This window comes from Oncorhynchus mykiss, chromosome 13, assembly GCF_013265735.2.
Source record: "Oncorhynchus mykiss isolate Arlee chromosome 13, USDA_OmykA_1.1, whole genome shotgun sequence".
Lineage (NCBI taxonomy): Eukaryota > Metazoa > Chordata > Actinopteri > Salmoniformes > Salmonidae > Oncorhynchus > Oncorhynchus mykiss.
This window is the reverse complement of record NC_048577.1, coordinates 64,813,363-64,830,421: the sequence shown is the minus strand read 5'-3', so window position 1 is coordinate 64,830,421 and position 17,059 is coordinate 64,813,363. Positions and strand designations below refer to the sequence as shown.

At 44.7% G+C, this 17,059-nt stretch overlaps 1 protein-coding gene across 9 annotated transcripts in view; it reads left to right on the top strand.

The window, feature by feature from the left end:
- The window catches only part of LOC110487480 (brain-specific angiogenesis inhibitor 1-associated protein 2), a 146,996-nt gene that overhangs the window by 115,230 nt on the left and 14,707 nt on the right, over positions 1 to 17,059 (top strand). For 5 of the 9 annotated variants that reach the window (XM_036941952.1, XM_036941951.1, XM_036941954.1 and 2 more), the window contains exons 7-12: positions 4,500 to 4,652; positions 6,423 to 6,698; positions 13,607 to 13,774; positions 14,364 to 14,433; positions 14,706 to 14,907; positions 15,327 to 15,395. In XM_036941952.1, the coding sequence (XP_036797847.1) occupies positions 4,500 to 4,652; positions 6,423 to 6,698; positions 13,607 to 13,774; positions 14,364 to 14,433; positions 14,706 to 14,907; positions 15,327 to 15,395 (938 nt within the window). The remainder of the gene's footprint in view (positions 1 to 4,499; positions 4,653 to 6,422; positions 6,699 to 13,606; positions 13,775 to 14,363; positions 14,434 to 14,705; positions 14,908 to 15,326; positions 15,396 to 17,059) is intronic. The other 4 variants (XR_005035649.1, XM_036941956.1, XM_036941957.1 and 1 more) reach the window with 1 other exon arrangement.

Here is a 17,059-nt window from a genome sequence, read left to right as displayed (position 1 = left end):
AACACCATCCCAACCGTGAAGCACAGGGTTGGCAGCCTCATGTTGTAGGAGTGATTTGCTGCAGGATTGACTGATGCACTTCACAAAATACATGGCATCATGAGGATGGAAAATTATGTGGATATATTGAAGGAACATCACAAGACATCAGTTCAAGCTTGGTCGCAACTGGGTCTTCCAAATGGTCAATGACCCCAAGCAGACTTCCAAAGTTGTGGCAAAATGGCTTAAGGACAACAAAGTCAAGGCCATCACAAAGCCCTGACCTCAATTCTATAGAAAATGTGTGGGCAGAACTGAAAAGGCGTGTGTAAGCAAAGAGGCCTAGATCCTGACTCAGTTACACCAGCTCTGTCAGGAGGAATGGGCCAAAATGTACCCAACTTATTGTAGGAAGCTTGTGGAAGACTACCCAAAACGTTTGACCCAAGTTAAACAATTTAAAGGCAATGCTGCCAAATACTAATTGAGTGTATGTAAACGTCTGACCCACTGGGAATGTGATGAAATAAATAAAAGCTGAAATAAATAGAGAGAATTATCATTCTGACGTGTGTGTGTGTGTGTGTGTGTGTGTGTGTGTGTGTGTGTGTGTGTACAGTGAAGAGGCTTTTTCTTTGCAACTCTGCGTGGAAGGCCAGCATCGCGGAGTCGCCTCTTCATTGTTGACGTTGACCCTGGTGTTTTGCGGGTACTATGTAATGAAGCTGCCATTTAAGGACTTGTGTGGCACCTGTTTGTCAAACTAGACACTCTAATGTACTTGTCCTTTTGCTCAGTTGTGCACCGGGGCCTCCCACTCCTCTTTCTATTCTGGTTTGAGCCAGTTTGCGCTGTTCTGTGAAGGGAGCAGTGCACAGCGTTGTACGAGATCTTCAGTTTCTTGGCAATTTCTCGCATGGAATAGCCTTCATTTCTCAGAACAAGAATAGACTGATGAGTGTCAGAGGAAAGTTCTTTGTGCTTTTCTTTAAAAAAAACAAGGACATTTCTAAGTGACCCCAAACTTTTGAACAGAAATGGATGGATGGATGGATGGATGGATGGATGGATAGAGAGAGAGAGCGAGATAGATGGATAGGATGGTTGTGTGTGCAGGAATAAAGCACAGGAACAGCATCATGTACTGTTCATTCTTTTATTAGTCTTTGATGCCCAGCACTGCTGGATACATGTAGCATGGGCCCATCACCTACACACAGTTCAGAAATGAACCGGCTATAAGTATTAGTGGAACTTCCTTGGTCTGGAATAATGGACTTGACTATTGATCTCCTACTCAATCATCAAGTTTGCCGATGATTCAACAGTTGTAGGCCTGATTACTAACAATGACAGCCTACAAGGAGGAGGTGAGAGCCCTGGTGGAGTGGTGCCGGGAAAACAGCCTCTCCCTTAATGTCAACAAAACAAAGGAGCTGATCGTTGACTTGCAGCGATGACACACCCCCATCCACATCGATGGGGCTGCTCTGGAGAGGGTGAAAAGCTTCAAGTTCCTCTGCTTGCACATCACTGACAATCTGAAATGGTCCACTCACACAGACAGTGTGGTGACGAAGGCGCAATAGCACCTCTTCAACCTCAGGAGCCTGAAGAAATGTCACAGGAAGGCAGAGAAGATCATCATGGACCTCAGCCACCACCTGAGCCTGACCTCAGCCACCACCTGAGCCTGACCTCAGCCACCACCTGAGCCAGGCAGGCCAAAGCTCCATCCCACCAAAACAGGCTGAAATGTCAGTCTTTTCAAACGTGCTGGTTCAGATACTGTCTTTTCTCTCCCTCGCTCTCTCTCTCTCTCGCTCTGCAGTATGTAGCGTGACTCATTCCACAGCAGTCTAACTTTTTCACGAAACAGAAATAACTAATAAAAAAGAGAATAAAACCATCTTCATCTTGTCAGACTTCTGTATTCCATTCTGTGCTGTAATGGTTCATTGAAATGGCTCCCATCACGACTACTGACTCGCTTTATTGCTCTACTCTGGCTAGAGGACACGGACACACAGACACACAGACACACAGACACACAGAATCACAGACACACAGACACACAGACACACAGACACACAGACACACAGACACACAGACACACAGACACACAGACACACAGACACACAGACACACAGACACACAGACACACACACACAGAGACAGGAATCTCTAGTCATGATCCTTCCATCTCAGGTTGTGTCTGCTCTGAGTTGTTGTAAAGGATAGTTGGTGTGTTTATCCTAATGCACAAGCTATTTCATCCAACTAAAGGAGTTTTGATGTTGTTCAGTTTCATCTGTCTGGTTTTGTTGATTCCAACGCAGTTGGAATTCCAATGTACAGGTGTCCACTGTTAGTCAGTGGGGAAACAGCGCCCAGTGCTGGTGAAGATGTGTAACTGCTCTGTCTCAAACACAACCAAACAACCTAATGGAAGAAAACTGAACTCTCCTTTTTGTTGCAAAGGTTTTCCATTTGGAGTAAACATTTTCCATTACAAAACATTTTTTTCAACTGTTCGCTCTGGTCTTCGTCTAATGAATACACCCCAGAGCTCAGTGTATAGTGGCACATTTCAAATCAAATCAGCCTCGTTCCTTTCAGTTCTAATCAGCCTCGTTCCTTTCAGTTCTAATCAGCCTCGCTCTAATCAGCCTCGTTCCTTTCAGTTCTAATCAGCCTCGCTCTAATCAGCCTCGTTCCTTTCTGTTCTAATCAGCCTCGTTCCTTTCAGCTCGAATCAGCCTCGTTCCTTTCAGTTCTAATCAGCCTCGCTCTAATCAGCCTCGTTCCTTTCAGTTCTAATCAGCCTCGTTCTAATCAGCCTCGTTCCTTTCGGTTCTAATCAGCCTCGTTCCTTTCGGTTCTAATCAGCCTTGTTCCTTTCGGTTCTAATCAGCCTCGTTCCTTTCGGTTCTAATCAGCCTTGTTCTAATCAGCCTCGACTGATGAAGCTACGGGAGAATAGGGTATTATGATTGAATATGATTGTTGTGAGATTTCTGTATTGTGTGTGGATCGAGAGTGAGAGAGCGGTCTCATTAGATACTGTCTGTCACTCACACTGTAGAGATATGATACAAGTCAATAACAATGGCTGACTGGCTGGGAGCTGCACTCTTGTCTGTGTGTGTGTGTGTGTGTGTGTGTGTGTGTTGGAACAGAGTCATATATCTGATCTCCAGTGTGTCGGAGATGAATAAACTCTCTTTCCCAGAATGAGTGTTCTCACATGGGAATGCCACTGTTATTACGGAGTTCATTATCAACACACAGACAGACCTGACACTGTTATTACGGAGTTCATTATCAACACACAGACAGACCTGACACTGTTATTACGGAGTTCATTATCAACACACAGACAGACCTGACACTGTTATTACGGAGTTCATTATCAACAGACGTACCTGACACTGTTATTACGGAGTTCATTATCAACACACAGACATACCTGACACTGTTATTATGGAGTTCATTATCAACACACAGACAGACCTGACACTGTTATTACGGAGTTCATTATCAACACACAGACAGACCTGACACTGTTATTACGGAGTTCATTATCAACACACAGACAGACCTGACACTGTTATTACGGAGTTCATTATCAACAGACGTACCTGACACTGTTATTACGGAGTTCATTATCAACACACAGACATACAGTGGGGCAAAAAAGTATTTAGTCAGCCACCAATTGTGCAAGTTCTCCCACTTAAAAAGATGAGAGGCCTGTAATTTTCATCATAGGTACACTTCAACTATGACTGAGAAAAAAATCCAGAAAATCACATTGTAAGATTTTTTATGAATTTATTTGCAAATTATGGTGGAAAATAAGTATTTGGTCACCTACAAACAAGCAAGATTTCTGGCTCTCACAGACCTGCAACTTCTTCTTTAAGAGGCTCCTCTGTCCTCCACTCGTTGCCTGTATTAATGGCACCTGTTTGAACTTGTTATCAGTATAAAAGACAGCTGTCCACAACCTCAAACACTCACACTCCAAACTCCACTATGGCCAAGACCAAAGAGCTGTCAAAGGTGGCTGACTAAATACTTTTTTGTCCCACTGTACCTGACACTGTTATTACGAAGTTCAATATCAACACACAGACGTACCTGACACTGTTATTACGAAGTTCAATATCAACACACAGACGTACCTGACACTGTTATTACGGAGTTCATTATCAACACACAGACAGACCTGACACTGTTATTACGGAGTTCATTATCAACACAGACGTACCTGACACTGTTATTACGAAGTTCAATATCAACACACAGACGTACCTGACACTGTTATTACGGAGTTCATTATCAACACACCGACGTACCTGACACTTATTACTGAGTTCATTATCAACACACACAGGGGCACAATGGATGTTTACAACACAGTTTACATGGACTTAGTGTTTTGTCCTAACATCTAAAGGTGTGTTTTGGAGGGCCACTGTCTCACCTCTTGTCTCCTGTGTTTTGTCCTGTAGTTTGTGGAGACCATCAGTAGTAAGCAGAGTGAACTGGACACCTTCATAGCAGAGGGCTACAAGACTGCTCTGTCTGAGGAGCGCAGGAGGTACTGTTTCCTGGTGGACAGACAGTGTGCTGTGGCCAAGAACAGCAGCGCCTACCACGGCAAGGTAAGGGTTAACACAACTGGCTCTGTGGGGTGGTGGTGTGTGTGGTGGGGGGGAAGGGGGGTTTGTTGTCCAGGTGGCAATGTAAAATGCATGGGTTTGGTATCTGTCTGTCTCAATGGTGTAATCAGTAATATTTTCTGCTATTTATAATGGTCATAAAACTGAATGATAAGCCTATACTTCTCTGTAATATAATATATATGTATACTAATATATATATATATATATATATATATATATATATATATATATTTTGTGTGTGTGTATATATAACTCTGTGACCTTGGCCTGGGGTCATCTCATCACAACTCTATTTGTCAAAACTGATTAATGTATCATCCTAAATGGCACCCTATTCCCTATGTAGTGCACTACATTAGACCAGGGCCCTCTTTGAAAGGTTACCATTTGGGACATAATATATGACAGGCTGTTAGGAGATGTTCTGGCTTCATGATAGATCCAGTTGATATAATATTCATAGTCTATTTCATTGCTGCAGATGAATAATACCGTATTTCCTGAGAAACGTCATGGAGAGGAGGATATGTAAAGAGGTTGTACAGGTGTGGGTGGATGGGTGGGTGTTAGTGCAGCTGTTTCCTGGGATCACTAAGGAGGGAGGGTGTGTGTGTGTGTGTGGCGGACGGGGCGACAAGTACGTACAAACACACACACTGCTGCTGACCATTTCTAGAACATGGAGTCCAGTGGTTTAATCAGCACGGGGGTGTGTGTGTGTGGGAAGAGCTCAAAGGCTGTGCTGAAGAGTCCTCTCGGAGAGAGGGGAAAGAGAGAGATGCACAGAGAGAGAGAGACTGGAGAGAGTAAGAGAGACTGGCGAGAGAGTGAGAGTACAGCTGCCGCAGCGAAGCATCTAGGTTGTGGTCTGAGTCACCTGGGACTCATTGGTGCAGCCTGGTTGGTTCTACACACACACACACACACACACACACACACACACACACACAGGGACACACACACACAGGGACACACACACAGGGACACACACACACGGACACACACACACACACACACAGGGACACACACACACAGGGACAGGGACACACACACAGGGACACACAGGGACACACAGGGACACACAGGGAAGCTGCTCTGCTCTCTGGGATGAATGGGGCTTAATAGAGGCTGTCTCTTAAATGGCACCCTATTCCCTACATAGTGCACTAGTTTTGCCCAGAGCCCATACAAAGTAGGGTGGGAATAGAAAGCCATTTGGAACCCAGAGAGAGAGGGAATATAAGAGAGGAACAGAACAGGAATGTTGGAGGGAGAGTGAAAGTTACCATGAAAGATGACTGGAGATCTTCAAGGTGATGATGTGTGTTAGATCAGAAGAGCTTGGTGTGGCAGACGTTGTAGTCAAGATGACAAGGATCTAAAGAAGTGGATCTTTAAATCTTAGTCATGTGTTATAGCTTCCATCTCTAGAGAAGTGAATCTCTAAATCTTAGTCGTGTGTTATAGCTTTCATCTCTAGAGAAGTGGATCTCTAAATCTTAGTCGTGTGTTATAGCTTCCATCTCTAGAGAAGTAGATCTCTAAATCATAGTCATGTGTCATAGCTTCCATCTCTAGAGAAGTAGATCTCTAAATCATAGTCATGTGTCATAGCTTCCATCTCTAGAGAAGTAGATCTCTAAATTGTAGTCATGTGTTACAGCTTCCACGTGTTACACTAATCAATGACTGTTGTCTATAGACTCATCTGGTGTGTGTTGACTTATTGATTGATCTCTATCTGTCCAGGGTAAAGACCTGCTGACCCAGAAGATCCCAGTATGGCAGCAGGCTTGTTCAGACCCCAACAAGCTACCAGAGCGGGCCATGCTCCTAGCCCAGCAGATGGGCTCCGGGTCCAGCACGGGCACCGCTTCCCTGACCATGGGGGGCTCCAGCCCCCTGAACACCTCCAAGTCTAACCTGTCCAACCTGGTCATCTCTGACCCCATCCCCGGGGCTCAGCCACTCCCTGTCCCCCCAGAACTGGCTGTCTTCATGGGTGGTGGGCTGGGGCACCAGGCGGTGAGTATTGGGCTGGGGCACCAGGCGGTGAGTGGTGGGGCTGGGGCACCAGGCGGTGAGTGGTGGGGCTGGGGCACCAGGCGGTGAGTGGTGGGGCTGGGGCACCAGGCGGTGAGTGGTGGGGCTGGGGCACCAGGCGGTGAGTGGTGGGGCTGGGGCACCAGGCGGTGAGTGGTGTGTCTGGGTGAGCGGGCTGGTAATGTTGATGTCTGGGGAAGGTTTCTCTCACTCTGTAGGTGTTGGGAATATTAATATTCAGCTGTGAATTGTATTGTTTTTTATTAGTTCCTGCCAAGGCAGCAGCTACTCTTCCTGGGGTTTATTATGGATCCCCATTAGTTCCTGCCAAGGCAGCAGCTACTCTTCCTGGGGTTTATTATGGATCCCCATTAGTTCCTGCCAAGGCAGCAGCTACTCTTCCTGGGGTTTATTATGGATCCCCATTAGTTCCTGCCAAGGCAGCAGCTACTCTTCCTGGGGTTTATTATGGATCCCCATTAGTTCCTGCCAAGGCAGCAGCTACTCTTCCTGGGGTTTATTATGGATCCCCATTAGTTCCTGCCAAGGCAGCAGCTACTCTTCCTGGGGTTTATTATGGATCCCCATTAGTTCCTGCCAAGGCAGCAGCTACTCTTCCTGGGGTTTATTATGGATCCCCATTAGTTCCTGCCAAGGCAGCAGCTACTCTTCCTGGGGTTTATTATGGATCCCCATAAGTTCCTGCCAAGGCAGCAGCTACTCTTCCTGGGGTTTATTATGGATCCCCATTAGTTCCTACCAAGGCAGCAGCTACTCTTCCTGGGGTTTATTATGGATCCCCATTAGTTCCTGCCAAGGCAGCAGCTACTCTTCCTGGGGTTTATTATGGATCCCCATTAGTTCCTACCAAGACAGCAGCTACTCTTCCTGGGGTTTATTATGGATCCCCATTAGTTCCTGCCAAGGCAGCAGCTACTCTTCCTGGGGTTTATTATGGATCCCCATTAGTTCCTGCCAAGGCAGCAGCTACTCTTCCTGGGGTTTATTATGGATCCCCATTAGTTCCTACCAAGACAGCAGCTACTCTTCCTGGGGTTTATTATGGATCCCCATTAGTTCCTGCCAAGGCAGCAGCTACTCTTCCTGGGGTTTATTATGGATCCCCATTAGTTCCTGCCAAGGCAGCAGCTACTCTTCCTGGGGTTTATTATGGATCCCCATTAGTTCCTACCAAGGCAGCAGCTACTCTTCCTGGGGTTTATTATGGATCCCCATTAGTTCCTACCAAGACAGCAGCTACTCTTCCTGGGGTTTATTATGGATCCCCATTAGTTCCTACCAAGACAGCAGCTACTCTTCCTGGGGTTTATTATGGATCCCCATTAGTTCCTGCCAAGGCAGCAGCTACTCTTCCTGGGGTTTATTATGGATCCCCATTAGTTCCTGCCAAGGCAGCAGCTACTCTTCCTGGGGTTTATTATGGATCCCCATTAGTTCCTACCAAGACAGCAGCTACTCTTCCTGGGGTTTATTATGGATCCCCATTAGTTCCTGCCAAGGCAGCAGCTACTCTTCCTGGGGTTTATTATGGATCCCCATTAGTTCCTGCCAAGGCAGCAGCTACTCTTCCTGGGGTTTATTATGGATCCCCATTAGTTCCTACCAAGGCAGCAGCTACTCTTCCTGGGGTTTATTATGGATCCCCATTAGTTCCTACCAAGACAGCAGCTACTCTTCCTGGGGTTTATTATGGATCCCCATTAGTTCCTACCAAGACAGCAGATACTCTTCCTGGGGTTTATTATGGATCCCCATTAGTTCCTACCAAGACAGCAGCTACTCTTCCTGGGGTTTATTATGGATCCCCATTAGTTCCTACCAAGACAGCAGATACTCTTCCTGGGGTTTATTATGGATCCCCATTAGTTCCTACCAAGGCAGCAGCTACTCTTCCTGGGGTTTATTATGGATCCCCATTAGTTCCTACCAAGACAGCAGATACTCTTCCTGGGGTTTATTATGGATCCCCATTAGTTCCTACCAAGACAGCAGCTACTCTTCCTGGGGTTTATTATGGATCCCCATTAGTTCCTACCAAGACAGCAGATACTCTTCCTGGGGTTTATTATGGATCCCCATTAGTTCCTGCCAAGGCAGCAGCTACTCTTCCTGGGGTTTATTATGGATCCCCATTAGTTCCTACCAAGACAGCAGATACTCTTCCTGGGGTTTATTATGGATCCCCATTAGTTCCTACCAAGACAGCAGATACTCTTCCTGGGGTTTATTATGGATCCCCATTAGTTCCTGCCAAGGCAGCAGCTACTCTTCCTGGGGTTTATTATGGATCCCCATTAGTTCCTGCCAAGGCAGCAGCTACTCTTCCTGGGGTTTATTATGGATCCCCATTAGTTCCTGCCAAGGCAGCAGCTACTCTTCCTGGGGTTTATTATGGATCCCTATTAGTTCCTGACAAGGAAGCAGCTACTCTTCCTGGGGTTTATTATGGGTCCCCATTAGTTCCTGACAAGGAAGCAGCTACTCTTCCTGGGGTTTATTATGGGTCCCCATTAGTTCCTGCCAAGACAGCAGCTACTCTTCCTGGGGTTTATAGTGGATCCCCATTAGTTCCTACCAAGGCAGCAGCTACTCTTCCTGGGGTTTATTATGGATCCCTATTAGTTCCTACCAAGACAGCAGCTACTCTTCCTGGGGTCCAGCAACATTAAGACAGTTATATACAAAATAAGAGGTTTAATGCAATCAGAGCGGTAAAGGTGTCAGAGCGGTAAAGGTGTCAGAGCGGTAAAGGTGTCAGAGCGGGAAAGGTGTCAGAGCGGGAAAGGTGTCAGAGCGGGAAAGGTGTCAGAGCGGGAAAGGTGTCAGAGCGGGAAAGGTGTCAGAGCGGTAAAGGTGTCAGAGCGGTAAGCGGTAAAGGAGTCAGAGCAGTTAAAGGTGTCAGAGCGGTAAAGGTGTCAGAGCGGTAAAGGTGTCAGAGCGGTAAAGGAGTCAGAGCAGTTAAAGGTGTCAAATATATGAAGCACATGGAAGCATACAATATCTTTGAAGACGACAGAACAGACTCTAACATAACTCTAGAAGTACATATCCTGAAGAAAATGTGGTGTGCACGCTAGCTTGTGAAGGATCAATTGATTGACTGATAGCCTGAACATGTGAAAGTTGGTTTTGGTGCCTATAGCTTATTTGGCCAAGGAGCAGGATCATTTTAAATACCTACCACTGTATTACTGTGGTTCTCATTCAAACCCATGTAAATGTAGGCACGTTTTAAATGCTTATATTTGAAAAATATATAAACCGTATTAAATCTGAATGCGTGCAAACTAAGTTGGGTCAGTCTGAACATCTCTGAACAAACATTAGTTTGACATTGATCTCTTAAACGGTTTAAGAGCAGAGTCAAATCCAAATACCTCCCATTCAAGCCTATGGAGCTTTTATTGACATTTTAAAAATGGTTTCATGAAGTATAAACTGAATGCAATGAATCTAATTGGGGTCAGTTTGGAGTTGACAGTTTAAACGGGGAAAGAGGAGATGAATCTAATTGGGGTCAGTTTGGAGTTGACAGTTTAAACGGGGAAAGAGGAGATGAATCTAATTGGGGTCAGTTTGGAGTTGACAGTTTAAACGGGGAAAGAGGAGATGAATCTAATTGGGGTCAGTTTGGAGTTGACAGTTTAAACGGGGAAAGAGGAGATGAATCTAATTGGGGTCAGTTTGGAGTTGACAGTTTAAACGGGGAAAGAGGAGATGAATCTAATTGGGGTCAGTTTGGAGTTGACAGTTTAAACGGGGAAAGAGGAGATGAATCTAATTGGGGTCAGTTTGGAGTTGACAGTTTAAACGGGGAAAGAGGAGATGAATCTAATTGGGGTCAGTTTGGAGTTGACAGTTTAAACGGGGAAAGAGGAGATGAATCTAATTGGGGTCAGTTTGGAGTTGACAGTTTAAACGGGGAAAGAGGAGATTAATCTAATTGGGGTCAGTTTGGAGTTGACAGTTTAAACGGGGAAAGAGGAGATTAATCTAATTGGGGTCAGTTTGGAGTTGACAGTTTAAACGGGGAAAGAGGAGATGAATCTAATTGGGGTCAGTTTGGAGTTGACAGTTTAAACGGGGAAAGAGGAGATGAATCTAATTGGGGTCAGTTTGGAGTTGACAGTTTAAACGGGGAAAGAGGAGATGAATCTAATTGGGGTCAGTTTGGAGTTGACAGTTTAAATGGGGAAAGAGGAGATGAATCTAATTGGGGTCAGTTTGGAGTTGACAGTTTAAACGGGGAAAGAGGAGATGAATCTAATTGGGGTCAGTTTGGAGTTGACAGTTTAAACGGGGAAAGAGGAGATGAATCTAATTGGGGTCAGTTTGGAGTTGACAGTTTAAACGGGGAAAGAGGAGATGAATCTAATTGGGGTCAGTTTGGAGTTGACAGTTTAAACGGGGAAAGAGGAGATGAATCTAATTGGGGTCAGTTTGGAGTTGACAGTTTAAACGGGGAAAGAGGAGATGAATCTAATTGGGGTCAGTTTGGAGTTGACAGTTTAAACGGGGAAAGAGGAGATTAATCTAATTGGGGTCAGTTTGGAGTTGACAGTTTAAACGGGGAAAGAGGAGATGAATCTAATTGGGGTCAGTTTGGAGTTGACAGTTTAAACGGGGAAAGAGGAGATGAATAGAAATGACATATTTTATCAAGTCTATGGCCCGTTTCCTCCCCATTTGAAATGCATTAGGAGCTCATTTAAATATTGTTCTAGTTTAAAAAGTATAAATGCTACCCAAAATATTTCTTCAAGCAACCCGAGTTGGGGCAGTCTGGAAGTTGATTTCGTTTGAATAGTTTAAGTCGTTTAAGGGCTAATAATAATATGAGTATATAAGAAATGTAGAGAATACACACCTAATTACAACAAATGAATTGATACTCTTAATTTAAGCTTGGATTTCAGGCGAGTGTTGTGTGTGTGAATAAATTGTCTCTGCTTCCTGAGTAAACAGACTAAATCAGCCTGTAGCCAGAGACTTCTGGCCCTCGGTGGGGAAACTAAACTACTCATTTACATATTACACTTTTAATGATGCAGCTTATTAATTAGGCATTAAACTCGTGTTGTAAGATGAGAAGTGGAGGCTTTACATATGACCTATGAACAACACCTCTGTCTGAATATTCATTCTCTAACTGGATCTTTGCCAAAAGCTTTTATCCATCATTTCACTTTCTGAATAAACCAACAGGAAGTCAGTCAACAAACTGGTTAAATCGTCTCTGTGCTCCATGGCAGAAGATGAAGAATGGCAGGAAATGACCTCTAAAAGTTCTCTCTGCTGTCAAGAGGGGGGCCGCTAAAATGTTTTGCTCACAAAGTTGCTGCATGTGTGGGTGCGGAGGTGGGTGCGGAGGTGGGTGCGGAGGTGGGTGCGGAGGTGGGTGCGGAGGTGGGTGCGGAGGTGGCTGCGGGTGCGGGTACCCCCATCATATTTGATTTGGCCCCACCTCCATCAGATTTGATTTGGCCCCACCCCCATCATATTTGATTTGGCCCCACCCCCATCATATTTGATTTGGCCCCACCCCCATCATATTTGATTTGGCCCCACCCCCATCATATTTGATTTGGCCCCACCCCCATCATATTTGATTTGGCCCCACCCCCCATCAGATTTGATTTGGCCCCACCCCCATCAGATTTGATTTGGCCCCACCCCCATCAGATTTGATTTGGCCCCACCCCCATCAGATTTGATTTGGCCCCACCCCCATCAGATTTGATTTGGCCCCACTCCATCAGATTTGATTTGGCCCCACTCCATCAGATTTGATTTGGCCCCACCCCCATCAGATTTGATTTGGCCCCACCCCCATCAGATTTGATTTGGCCCCACCCCCATCAGATTTGATTTGGCCCCACCCCCATCAGATTTGATTTGGCCCCACCCCCATCAGATTTGATTTGGCCCCACCCCCCTCAAAGTAGCCTGTCCCTGTTCTAGACGAAACATTGAACGCAAGACTGTATATGGATATACTGTAGCTTCTCCTACACACACTATAGATACCAGACTGTATATGGATATACTGTAGCTTCTCCTACACACACTATAGATACCAGACTGTATATAGATATACTGTAGCTTCTCCTACACACACTATAGATACCAGACTGTATATGGATATACTGTAGCTTCTCCTACACACACTATAGATACCAGACTGTATATAGATATACTGTAGCTTCTCCTACACACACTATAGATACCAGACTGTATATGGATATACCGTAGCTTCTCCTACACACACTATAGATACCAGACCGTATATGGATATACTGTAGCTTCTCCCACACAACCTACACACACTATAGATACCAGACTGTATATGGATATACTGTAGCTTCTCCCACACAACCTACACACACTATAGATACCAGACTGTATATAGATATACTGTAGCTTCTCCTACACACACTATAGATACCAGACTGTATATGGATATACTGTAGCTTCTCCTACACACACTATAGATACCAGACCGTATATGGATATACTGTAGCTTCTCCCACACACACTATAGATACCAGACTGTATATGGATATACTGTAGCTTCTCCCACACACACTATAGATACCAGACTGTATATAGATATACTGTAGCTTCTCCCACACACACTATAGATACCAGACCATATATGAATGTATGTACAGTATACTACTGTTGTTAATGTGTCATGTAGTGCACAGTTCCCCAACTGGTGGCCCGTCAAATTTACAGTCTACAAATGATCATGTTCCGGCCCACCGATCATGCGCTCAATCATTTTTTTGTTGTTGCCTGCAGCTAAATCTAGTTGATGATCCCTGCTGTAGTGCATGTTTCTGAATGTATATATTCCATGTTTCCAGAGGCTGATGGGTTCAGATGGGATGTCCATGGTGAACGGTACGACAGGACTCCACGGAGAGGAAGAGTACTGGACAGAGGGGGGGGTGTCAGTCTCCCAGCTCCAAGGAAGACCCTCCTCCCCCCAGGCCCCTTCCCTACCCCAGGGACAGGCCCCCACCCAGAGACAGGTCAGCACAGAACACAGAATTACATGGATAGTATATACTGGTAGTATATTGTACAATTGCTTGGCGATAGGAATTTAAAATTGATATCCTCCAGGGATCCATCTTAGTGTCTGCTAATGCTAAAATGTTATGTAAATGTGTGTCTGTTAATATTCAAGTGGATGCAGATGTTTCTGTAACTGTTGTTTCTACACTGGGTCAAAACAAGCAATGTGATTGGTTGAGAAGCGTTCTATGTGATTGGTGATCGCTTAGGTCACTTTGTTTTTGCCCATTCTAACGTTCAATTGAACAGTAACTGAATGCCTCGATGCCTGCCTGCCTGCTTTATAAAGCAAGCCATAGCTACGTGACTCGCTGTCTGTAGGAGTGATCTATTTTCATGAACGGGGTAGTGTACCTAATAAACTGTCCATTGAGCACATTATATATATATATATATATATATATATATATATATACTGTATATATCTCACACACACACACTGTATGTAGATAATTTACAGGTCATGTAGATAATATACAGGTCATGTAGATAATATACAGGTCATGTAGATAATATACAGGTAATGCATGTATCTCTATGCAGGTCAGTGAGCACTACTCCAATACCCTGCCCGTCCGCAGGCCCCAGCCTGCCAAGAACAAGACCTCTGTTGGTAAGAGAACTTAAGCTAACACTGCTAGTCTCTGGCAGATAACTGTATACTGTTACGTTACTGTCTGGTAAGAGAACCGTATACTGCCAGCGTCACGTAAACAGGTTAATCTCCTCAAAGCAGATAGGAATAACAATGACGTTGTGAATCAGCTAGTCTTAGTAACCAAGTTAGCACCTAACATAGCATCTTCCTTAGTAAAAACTCTTCAAGGAGCCACATTGTGCTGTGTAGCGTGACACTGATGTCCCCCTTCTCCACGCTGGCCCCAGGTGAGACCCGTACCCTGCCCAGGTCTAGCTCCATGGCAGCGGGGCTGGAGAAGAACGGTCGTGCCCGTGTCCAGGCCATCTTCTCCCACGCGGCCGGAGACAACAGCACCCTGCTCAGCTTCTCTGAGGGAGACGTCATCACCCTGCTGGTCCCAGAGGCCCGTGACGGATGGCACTATGGGGAGAACGAGAAGAACAAGATGTAAGTGTCTGTCTGTCACAGAGACATGGACTGATAGCTTGTGTGTTCAGTAGTACATATCAATGGAGGCTGCTGAGGGGAGGACGACTCATAATAAAGTCTGGAACGGAGTAAATGGAATGGCATCAAACACATGGAAACCATGGAAACAATGTGTTTGATACCATTCCACTTACTCCGCTCCAGCCATTACCACGAGCCAGTCCTCCCCAATGAAGGTGTCACCAACCTCCTGTGCTGCATATTAACCTGTTGACTGACATTCAGAACTGAGGATTTTACGCAAGTCTTTGGTTAAACATCAATGCGTGATTTCCACAGAAGTCAGAGTTAACCGCAGATCTCAAGAGGATTCAGATCTAATGTAGTTTCCAGCGTGCGTCTTCATCTTAACTAATTTTACCTGTTTCCCCCCTCAGGCGTGGCTGGTTCCCCTTCTCTTACACACGGGTGCTGCCAGAGAGTGAGAAGGAGAAGCTCCAGGTGAAGTAAGTAGATAATATCCTAGCCAGTACTACACCATTCAGGTGAAGGAAGGAGATAATATCCTAGCCAGTACTACACCATTCAGGTGAAGGAAGGAGATAATATCCTAGCCAGTACTACACCATTCAGGTGAAGGAAGGAGATAATATCCTAGCCAGTATTACACCGTTCAGGTGAAGTAAGTAGATAATATCCTAGCCAGTACTATACCATTCAGGTGAAGTAAGGAGATAATATCCTAGCCAGTACTACACCATTCAGGTGAAGTAAGTAGATAATATCCTAACCAGTACTACACCATTCAGGTGAAGGAAGTAGCTAATATTCTAGCCAGTACTACACCATTCAGGTGAAGTAAGTAGATAATATCCTAGCCAGTACTTTACCATTCAGGTGAAGGAAGTAGATAATATCCTAGCCAGTACTACACCATTCAGGTGAAGTAAGTAGATAATATCCTAGCCAGTACTGTACCATTCAGGTGAAGGAAGGAGATAATATCCTAGCCAGTACTACACCATTCAGGTGAAGGAAGGAGATAATATCCTAGCCAGTACTACACAGTTCAGGTGAAGGAAGGAGATAATATCCTAGCCAGTACTATACAGTTCAGGTGAAGGAAGGAGATAATATCCTAGCCAGTACTACACCGTTCAGGTGAAGGAAGGAGATAATATCCTAGCCAGTACTATACAGTTCAGGTGAAGTAAGTAGATAATATCCTAGCCAGTACTACACCATTCAGGTGAAGTAAGTACATAATATCCTAGCCAGTACTACACCATTCAGGTGAAGTAAGTAGATAATATCCTAGCCAGTACTGTACCATTCAGGTGAAGTAATTAGATAATATCCTAGCCAGTACTACACCATTCAGGTGAAGTAAGGAGATAATATCCTAGCCAGTACTACACCATTCAGGTGAAGGAAGGAGATAATATCCTAGCCAGTACTATACAGTTCAGGTGAAGGAAGGAGATAATATCCTAGCCAGTACTGTACCATTCAGGTGAAGTAAGTAGATAATATCCTAGCCAGTACTACACCATTCAGGTGAAGTAAGTAGATAATATCCTAGCCAGTACTGTACCATTCAGGTGAAGTAATTAGATAATATCCTAGCCAGTACTACACCATTCAGGTGAAGTAAGTAGCTAATATCCTAGCCAGTACTGTACCATTCAGGTGAAGTAAGTAGATAATATCCTAGCCAGTACTACACCATTCAGGTGAAGTAAGTAGCTAATATCCTAGCCAGTACTATACCATTCAGGTGAAGTAAGTAGCTAATATCCTAGCCAGTACTGTACCATTCAGGTGAAGTAAGTAGCTAATATCCTAGCCAGTACTGTACCATTCAGGTGAAGTAAGTAGATAATATCCTAGCCAGTACTACACCATTCAGGTGAAGTAAGTAGCTAATATCCTAGCCAGTACTATACCATTCAGGTGAAGTAAGTAGCTAATATCCTAGCCAGTACTGTACCATTCAGGTGAAGTAAGTAGCTAATATCCTAGCCAGTACTATACCATTCAGGTGAAGTAAGTAGCTAATATCCTAGCCAGTACTGTACCATTCAGGTGAAGTAAGTAGCTAATATCCTAGCCAGTACTGTACCATTCAGGTGAAGTAAGTAGCTAATATCCTAGCCAGTACTACACCATT